The following is a 9,758-nucleotide window of genomic DNA, read 5'->3' as shown; positions in this document are numbered from 1 at the left end:
GGCAACGTTGAAGAGTAAAAAGAGGAGGTTTGATGACTCTGCATCCTTCTTGGAATCCATGGGGCTTTTTGGTCTCACAGGCAAACCTGGCCCAGCCAAGAAAACTTTCAGATATTAAACAAAATTTGAGAAGCTCCAAATTAAACAAAATACAAGTTCTGACAAAGAATTGGACTTACACTTGCAAAGGAAAAATCTGCTCCTTTAACATAACAAAACAGCCCAATGCGCTTCACTGGGGGATTATAACACAAGACACTGAGCCACAAAAAGAAATATTCAGGCAGATGACCAAAAGCTTGGTAAAAAGTTTAAGGAGCATGTTACAGGAGAAAAGTGAGATAAAGGATGAAAGCAGTTGAGAGTGGGAATTGCGGAGCTTAGGGCCCAGGCAGCTGAAGGCACAGCCATTAATGGTGGAACAATTAAAATCGGGGATGCTCAAGGGGCCAGAATTACTGCAGGGCTGATATTTCTGAGGAAGGCTGGGATGGAGGAAATCACAGAGGTAGGGAGGGTAGAGGCAACGGAGCATTTAAAATCAAGGATAAGAATTCTAAGATTGAGGTGTTGCTTAACCGGGAGCCAATGTAGGTGAGCAAGCACTGGGGTGATTGGTGCGAGTAAGGACATGAGCAGCAGAGTTCTGGATGAGCTCAAGTTTGCAGAGGATAGAAAGTGGGAGGCCAGCGATAAGTGCATCAGAATAGTCAAAGTCAAGTCTAGTGTTAACAAAAGCACAGATGAGGGTTTCAGCAGCAGATGAACAGAAGCAGGCACAGTGTCAGGTATTGTTATGGAGATAGAAATGAACGGTCTTACTAATAGTGCGGATGACTGGTTGGAAGCTCATTTTGGAGTCAAATATAATACCGAGGTTGCAAGCAGTCAGATTCAGTCTCAAGACAGTTGCCAGGGAGTGGAATAGGGTTTGTGGCGGGGACTGAACACAATGCATATGGCTTCACAACATTTAGTTGGAGGAAATTTCTCAATTTTTTTAATCAACATCAAGGTCTGAGGAGCTCTCATGGCAAACTCAATTAAGAACAAAATCATACAAAAAAACATGTACCTTTGTCAAAAACAAGTTTTAATCTCAGTGTGTTGTGTTTTTTATTTCTGTATTCTTCTCAAAATTTCCTAGCCCAGATGTATGATGGACCCATGGGATCTGAGGCAGCTGAACCACTCTTTGCAGGCATGGAAACCCCATGTCAACCTATGTTACAGGCCAGTTTAAAGCGTTCAAAATCCATCCACATTCAGCACATCAGATTTTCTAATAGCTTCTTGTAAAACAAGTGCTCAGAAAAAGTGATGCCGATAATGAGGGTTTTTTTTGACAGGAGGGTCAATAACTACAGGTCATAGATTTTTAAATAATTGGCAAAAGAATCAGAGGAGAAATGAGAATTTTTTTTATTTTACACAGCGAGTTGTGATCTGGAATGCACTGCCTGAAAGGGCATTGGAAGCAGATTCAACAGTAACTGCCAATATGGAATTGGACACCTACTTGAAATAGAAAATTAGGAGACAGCGGGGAAATGGGACTAAGTGGATAGCTCTTTTGAAGAGTCGGCAAAGGCATGATGGGCCCAATGGCCTCTTTCTGCATCATGAGATTCTATGCTTCTATGAAAATTATTTATCAAATTATTCTCTATTTCAGATTGGTGTTAAGGAAAGGCTGAGAGCTCGAACTGGCCCATTATTTCTCCCACTCGTTTGCTGGACATGTTTTTCCAGCTCTTGATCACTTATTTGATATTGCAACGTAGTTCAGTCAAACTGCTTCATTCAGCTGGGTCAAAGGAGCTAATAGTAATGGGTCTGAAGAGGGAAACATTTTGCTATCAGTGGATTGCTTAGGTCATGAAACAACACTGATCTACAAAGTCCCACTGGACCCATCTCATCCCCACATACAGGAGACAGCTAAAGGCTGTATTTAGATGGGGAGAGTGGGCTTAGTAGTTATGATACTGGACCAGAGGGCATGATCTCATATCCATCATGGTACACCGCAAAATTAAAAATTGACTTGAAATATATCTTTGTTCCTTCCTCCAGTTGTCACTGGGTTAATATCCTGCAACTCCCTACCAAAATAGAACTGTAGGTGTATTTAAGATCACACAGGCTATAGCGGTACAAGGTGGCAACTGACCGCCACCTTCTCAAGGCAATTAGGGATGGGCATTGCGTCCGTGCCAGGAATGCCCAAATTCATGAACGAAGAAGAATCCATAGTTTTAGGCTAAGGGGTGGTAGATTTAAATCAGAAATGAGGAGGAATTGCTTTTCTTAAAGGGTCGTGAATCTGTGGAATTCACTACCTCAGAGTGCAGTGGATGCCGGGACGCTGAATAAATTTGAGGAGGGGGACAGATTTTTAATTAGTAACGGGTTGAAAGGTTATGGGGAGAGGGTGGGAAAATGGAGTTGAGGCCGAAATGAGATCAGCCATGATCGCAATGAATGGCGGGGCAGGCTCGAGGGGCTGAATTGCCTACTCCTGCTCCTGGTTCTTATGTTATGTCTCTAGAGTGGTGCTTGAATCCTTAACCTTCTAACTCGGCCCAGAGTGCTTCCAACTGAAGTAAGGTTGACAATGTTGGAATGCCGTTGGCACAAAATGGCTGCTACATTTACCTTCAGAAGTACAGTGACTGCACTTCAAAGTATTTCATCGTATGAGAATGCATCAAGAGATGTGACAGGCCACTTATACGAATGTATTTTCTTCCATCGATCAGGGCAAATAGAAGGTAAATTTCTATTCAGTTCAGAGCACGAAAACTATGCATTAATTTTATTGCACTGGACACCCAGTCAATATAAATCTGTTGGCTCACAATAGGTTGTCTAATTGGCTGTTAAGCTCAAACTGAAGACAGGGACTGTAATACAGAGACACTAGTTCCACATTGTTTTTATTTCTCACAGCTCTCCTGACAGTTGTACAGATCTGTATAAGAACATATTGCATACACACAGATATGAGGCCAGAAACTGAAACCGTACAAAAATGTTCTAATCAATGCACAACTACTGGTAAAAAAAAGTTCGCAGCTGAACCCCGTGCTCACTGCTGACTAGTATCGATCATTCATTTAAATACATAGTAAAAATACAATCTTTCAGCAAATGGAGCTTTTGTGCAGACTACAAAAAAGGGAATTTATTATAATACTTGATTATCTTTTATAGGCAGTTTTGTTAATGAGTTGTGGGGACAACTCTCATTAAAGGGGTAGAGAAGGAGAGGGCTCTGTTTGATTCTGAAGTTGGTGGAGGTGTGTTTATATAAAGTGATGTACACTGTTGCTACCACTGTACTTTTTTCACCATATTTTAGTACACATTACATAGTCGTTTTATATCACATTACATCTAAAAACACTTTCACTGACGACCGACTGTTTTCAAACTTCATCCGTGCAGCTTTGTTTGTTGGGTGGGGGGAGGAGGTGGAGGCTGGTGGGGGCGGGTGGGGGAAGGAGGGGAGTTGTGGTGTGAAGGGAAAACACACCCACATTTCTTCGTTGTTGCCCCTAACATTCTTTGCCTCACGTAGTGCTTCGCTGTTGGTCAGGGGAAGGGCCGATAGAGACAGAAGCCAAGAGGCCTTTTGGGTGTAAGCAGCTGATTGTGTTAGGCAGGTTCAATGCTCAGGATCATAACCAGGTCCAGCATCGCTACCGTCGACTCTACTAGCTTAATAAATTCAACTTTCTCTCGTGTAAAACCTAGAACTTCCTTTCCAACAACAAAAGGCAGCCCCCTTTCGTGCCACTAGGACTATACACTACACAACATAATAGCAAATTTAATGTATCTTGTGGTTCCATAAATACTCGTCTACACAGACATTTATCTACATCATATTATGGTTAAGAGTACAGTCTTTGTCACAGAAACCGATCTCGCCTTTGGAATTAAATAACTGGGCCTGCGCAGTTTGTAACCGTCTTGCCTTCCCTTTCTCCTCCATGTCCATCGACAGATGGGAACGGAACTTTGAGCGAGAGAGAGCACGAGGCAGACAAACAGAGAGAAAGAGTGCGTGGAAGGCAACTCGAGGAAACCCGCTGTACGTAAGGAATGTTCACCTGCTGTTGAATGACTTATAATGGACCGCGGGGAGCGTAGGGCCATAGTCGATGAGGGTGCCCAGTGAAAAGCCATCGCCTGCGGACATTTTTTTTGGAACAGCAGCAGGATGCTTTCAATCTGTGCAAGGAATCAACGAATGGAGCCTGATTTTTCAATGCACTGAAGAGCATAAAGTCAACTCCCGCTGGGAGTTTTGATATTTTCCTCCCCAACTATGCCCTTTGTGTCATCTGTTTGCCGGGAAGTAGTTCGGATCAAGGTAGTTGTAACTGGTGTCCTGAGACATGCAGTAATCTCTGTCCAGAAATGTCTCAACTCTGTAGATAGGGTCCAGTTGATGGTCACCTTTGTGAATCTCTGTTTCGTACAGGCTACACAAAATAGGAGAAAAATAAATAAAGAACACAAAATCAATAGCTTGCTGAGATTTGAAATTGCAACTTAGACATGTAACTTCATTTACTTACAATGTACATCTAATAACTGCATGACTCATTGAACTCAAGCTCCAAAACCAGTGCCCAGAACTGTCTGCAATACTCCAGATTCAGTCTAACCACAGCTTTGTACAACTGTAACATAACTTCCTCCCCTTTGTGTGCCAGCTCCATGGAGATAAAGGCCCTTTTTTTCTGTCTCTACCCACTAGCTTTTATTGATTTCTGTACACGGTTCTCTAAGTCTCTCTGCTTCTCCACAGTTCCTAGCTCCATATCCCTTGATCCTCTCTCACTCAACAAAAGTCTCTCTCCCTCTCAATCTTGAATGCTCCAACTGACCCCAACAGCATCCGCAGCCTTTTGAGGGAAGAGAACTCTAGATTTCCACTGCCCCTTGTGAAAAACTGATTTCCCTTCTGCACTGACCCAATTGAATCCCTTTTAACACCTCGATCAGATCACCTTCAATCTTCTAAATTTAAGTGAATACGAGCCAAGTTTGTGTAACCGGTCTTCTGAATTTAACCCTCGAAGCCCCCGAATTGAATTTGGCATCGGAGACAACAAACAGCCGCTGGGGACTGACCACAGTTCTATCTTTCAGTCTAACTTGGCTACAGAGGCCAAGAGTTCCTTCTGGTCTATCCTCAGTGCCCTTAGCAAAGCTGGCGTAACACAAGAGATACAATCCTTTCCGGGAAGTTACCAGCAGCAACTTTCACCCACCCTCAAACGACGGAGTACAAAATTATTGATCAAAGTCCACATTGCACTCTGTGAACACCAGATTCATTTTTTGCAAATCGCTCAGCATTATCACTGCATTTGCAAGTCAATCATTTTAAAGCACATCTTGGAAACCAATTTCGCCACACAGAACTCAGTGTAATGATTGAAAGCAGTAATAAACTCCAAACGCTGGGAACAGGGCATTTTAAAAAAGATGGTGAAAACACACAGCAGATCTGTCTTTACCCGAAGGAGAAAGGACAGATTACTATCTGGGGCACAGGCTTCTTGTCAAAACTTCTTACAAAGGGTCATCAACTCAAACGTCAACCTCAACAATAAGGCCACAGATTTTCATGGAAAAGGGCAAAGGAATCACAGAAAGTGACTCCCACACACGTTTTAATGCATTTTTCTGTAACTAGGAATATGTAAACACAGTAATCAATGTTCTACAAATTCAGAAACTTACCAGTCCGAACAACTGTCGCAGAAATCCACCGAACTGTCTGGTGGACAGTCTTGGCAATGCCAACGTAACCCGAGAATCGGCTCTGTGCCACAGTTGTCACACTACCAATTAAAATCACAATTAAAAAAACCATTAGTAGAGGCCAATAGGTATTGCCTTTTCTGTTAACTGTTTTAACAAATGACTCAAATGCTTGTTTCTGACCTGCACCTGATACTCACTAGCATTTTCCAATCCACAAAACACTCTTAACAAAACTAAATTAAATTTTGAATGGGCTCACCAGCGGTTTATGTAGAGAGTTGGCTTTGTGGCTTTACATAGAAAACGTAATTCTGACATGACCACATTATGGCCATAAAGTGTCATACACTCTTGCAGCAACAGACTACACCGTGCACTATAAGTCCTAACTTCAGTCCAGTCTTCACCAAGCAACACTTTACTGCGAGCAGTTCTGCTACCATTCTCCTTTCACGTAGGCTTTCTAATCCATGATTTACTCCAATGGTCACAGGAGGCGATACTCACCTTAAACCCGATGTGCTGTACAAAACTGCTCTCTGCCTGCATCAGCTCAAGCTTCTGCTTCTTCAGTTTCTTCAAGCACATCAGCTCTTTGTATTCTGCTGTGTGGCGATACGAAGGTGGAATGCTTTCATCATCCTGTAAAAGAGAAAGCGGTTTGCACTTGGTAAATCAGAAAAGATTTACCTGGGCTTCTAATAATTATTTTCCTTACATGGGGTGGGAATGGGAGCAGAAGGGTTGGGGCTCCATTCTTGGGGTTAGCATACAGGGAGCTTTAAGTTGCATTCAATCATGCTGTACGTGACCTGGGAAAAACTGAAGCCAACATGAACTGCTCATAATTGGGAAAGCATTCCATTGCTCAGCATTAAATATGCTTACCGTAATGAGAACAATATTAAGAAGAAAGGTTTAAGCAAGAAATTCTAGCCTCTCCACCATCTACAAGGCTCAAGTCAGGTGTGTGTTGGAACACTCATCCTAATGGGTACAGCCTCAGTAATAGTTAAAAAGCTTGACACCACTCACGCCACGAGAGTTTAACTGATCGGTTTCCCTGTGACTGATCTCAATATTCCCGCCCTCCATCACTGGCGCACTATGTTGGCACTACATACAATCAATCTACAGACTACACTTCAGAAACTCACCAGAGTTACTTCTTGGACAGCAGATCCCACCTCTGCAGTCTTCACCACAGAGCAAGGCAAATGCAGCAATGCAATGGGAACATGGAGTCACTGAGAATGTACCAGTATTTGCAGGGTGACTCCTGGGAGCTGGTCAATATTCGAAGGCTGATCCCCAGAGGTGTACAGTGTTTGCAGGGTAACCCCTGAGAATGAGTCAGTATTTGCAGGGTGGCCCCAGGAGCATGTCAGTGTTTGCAGGGCGACCCTGGGAGTGGGTCAGTATTTACAGGGTGACCCCGGGAGTGAGTCAGTGTTTGCAGGGCCACCCCCAGGAGTGAGTCAGTGTTTGCAGGGCCACCCCCGGGAGTGAGTCAGTGTTTGCAGGGTGACCCCTGGGAGCGAGTCAGTGTTTGCAGGGTGACCCCTGGGAGTGAGTCAGTGTTTGCAGGGTGACCCCTGGGAGCGAGTCAGTGTTTGCAGGGTGACCCCTGGGAGCGAGTCAGTGTTTGCAGGGTGACCCCTGGGAGTGAGTCAGTGTTTGCAGGGTGACCCCTGGGAGCGAGTCAGTGTTTGCAGGGTGACCCCTGGGAGTGAGTCAGTGTTTGCAGGGTGACCCCTGGGAGCGGGTCAGTGTTTGCAGGGCCACCCCCGGGAGCGAGTCAGTGTTTGCAGGGCCACCCCCAGGAGCAGGTCAGTGTTTGCAGGGTGACCCCAGGGAGCACGTCAGTGTTTGCAGGGTGACCCCCCGGGAGCGGGTCAGTGTTTGCAGGGTGACCCCCTGGGAGTGGGTCAGTGTTTGCAAGGTGAACCCCGGGAGCGGGTCAGTGTTTGCAGGGTGATCCCAGGGAGCACGTCAGAGTTTGCAGGGTGACCCCGGGGGTGCGCAGTGATAGCCGGGTGACCCAGCCCTCCTGTCAAGTGTTTGATGGGTGACCAGTGTATCAATATTCACATTTTATGGCTGGGAAGATGAAGTTATTTCCAGCAGGCATTAGGATTGTGCCAGTACTTTCAGGGATCCCTGGAAGCAGTGGGTCATTCAGGTTTGTGTCAATATTTGCATTGGAACCTGCCACTGTTTGCAAATTTGTAAATATTTGTAAATTTCAAATCTCTTCTGCAAAATTTTGGTCTTTTCCAATCAAACTTATGCCTACAACTTTAAAAAAAAAATTATTCTATTAAACTCTAGTTGGCTTAGATAAGAAATATAAATAAAGGTTAAAAAATGTTTGTAACTGTTTAAGTACTAAGCCACATGCAGCAGAAGATAGCGAGTGGTTCAATGCCCAGTCCATGCTGAGGCAGCTCATCTCAGCTGGGCCAACACCACAGGCTGGGAGCCAGAAAGGTGGAAAGGCAAAAACAGAATGTGATTTCCCATCCTGATGCTAGTCCGATGATCCAAACTGGAAAACAGATGTGTACAAAATTCAGGTGAGGGTCAGCTGTGATGCTTCAGCAGTTCAGTGGCCTGCCGAAAGTCACAGTCCTGACTCATGCAGAAAGAATGTCCATTCGGATGAGATAATTGACAGCCGCAGGTACAAACGGAACCATGTTTTACATCCCGGGGAAGGCAAAAGAATTCAGATAGAAAGAGTGGGGGAAAGATGAATAATTTTAAGTTCTAGGTGATGGGATGCTGGCACGTGTGCAGGTGGTCAGTATATATTTTATATATATATATATATATATATAGTCAAAGCTTTCGTCCTTCAAAATCTAATATCAAAGTGCTGCAAATTATAAAGTACATTCAGCACTGTTGCTTTGCAATAAACATTAATATAATTCACCATTTTACAACATTTTAGAAATGTTTAAGGGGAAAACTGAAGGTCTTGCCAGCTTATTTTATATCCTGATACACAGCAGGTGACACTCTCTGGATTGCCAAAGAGATTGCACCAAAGCGAATGAAATCAAACAGTTGCCTACTTGGCACTGACAACAGACTCTTAAAGTTCCATGAAACAGAAACAGCTTTGAAATCAAAGCGATCACACAACTTAAATGTTGTGCATGATCTTCTAGAACCTTCTTCCAAGAAACAGGAACAAAAACATTATCAAACTGAGTGTGCAGGTGCAGTTAAACAACTGAAGGCATTGTACACACCACATAAAATTCAAATTTCTCTATTTAAATTCAGGCAGAAGAGACTTGGTGGAAAAAAGGCCAAGGTTTTATAAATAGGGGCACAGAGTAAGAACAGAGAAGTAATGATAACTGATACAAGTTAGATCAGAATCAGAGAGAGCACTGGGTCCATTTTTGCATGCCTAATTATAGAAAGGGCATTAAAGCAATGGGAAACAGACAATGTAGGTTCACTGAGGCTGGTACCAAGGTTGGGAATCTGTAGTTATGAGGAGAGACTTGTTAAAGGCCAATTCCAGAGGAGCACAGAAGCTAAAAGGAGAAATTACAGTTTTTAAAAGTTTTGCTGGGTTTTGATGAAGTGAATAGGAAAAGACTAATTCATTCATTTGTCGAGTCAGCAAACAGGAGTCGTCAATTTAAAATAATCATCAATGGTGAGGAAAGGGGTTAGGAGAATTGCCTTTCAATGGAGGGTTTATTGGAGCATAAGATGCTTTGTCAAAGAGAATACATATATGCCCATACAAATAAACACACACACACGCAGGTACAAACAAAATAATACATGCGCATGTATATACACATACATATAAATGCAGCATATGCCACAGAATCATGGGGGGAGATGGTGGGGTAGTGGTAATGTCACTGCACTACTAAGCGAGAGGCCCAGGCTAACGTTCTGGAGTCAAGGGTTCAAACCCCACCATGCAGCTGGTGCAGTTG

At 43.6% G+C, this 9,758-nt stretch overlaps 1 protein-coding gene across 6 annotated transcripts in view; it reads right to left on the bottom strand.

The window, feature by feature from the left end:
- Nucleotides 1-2,922: 2,922 nt before the first annotated feature.
- zzz3 (zinc finger, ZZ-type containing 3) overlaps nucleotides 2,923-9,758 on the bottom strand; it is a 113,428-nt gene continuing 106,592 nt past the window's right edge. For all 6 annotated transcript variants that reach the window (XM_078560717.1, XM_078560722.1, XM_078560718.1 and 3 more), the window contains exons 10-12: nucleotides 6,295-6,429; nucleotides 5,764-5,864; nucleotides 2,923-4,493 (exon numbers count right to left, since the gene is read on the bottom strand). In XM_078560717.1, the coding sequence (XP_078416843.1) occupies nucleotides 4,349-4,493; nucleotides 5,764-5,864; nucleotides 6,295-6,429 (381 nt within the window). In that variant the 3' untranslated portion in view covers nucleotides 2,923-4,348. The remainder of the gene's footprint in view (nucleotides 4,494-5,763; nucleotides 5,865-6,294; nucleotides 6,430-9,758) is intronic.

This window comes from Cetorhinus maximus, chromosome 17 (genome assembly GCF_964194155.1).
Source record: "Cetorhinus maximus chromosome 17, sCetMax3.hap1.1, whole genome shotgun sequence".
In the NCBI taxonomy this organism is placed as follows: domain Eukaryota; kingdom Metazoa; phylum Chordata; class Chondrichthyes; order Lamniformes; family Cetorhinidae; genus Cetorhinus; species Cetorhinus maximus.
Note: the sequence above shows the minus strand (reverse complement) of the source record. Positions and strands in the feature narration are given on the sequence as shown.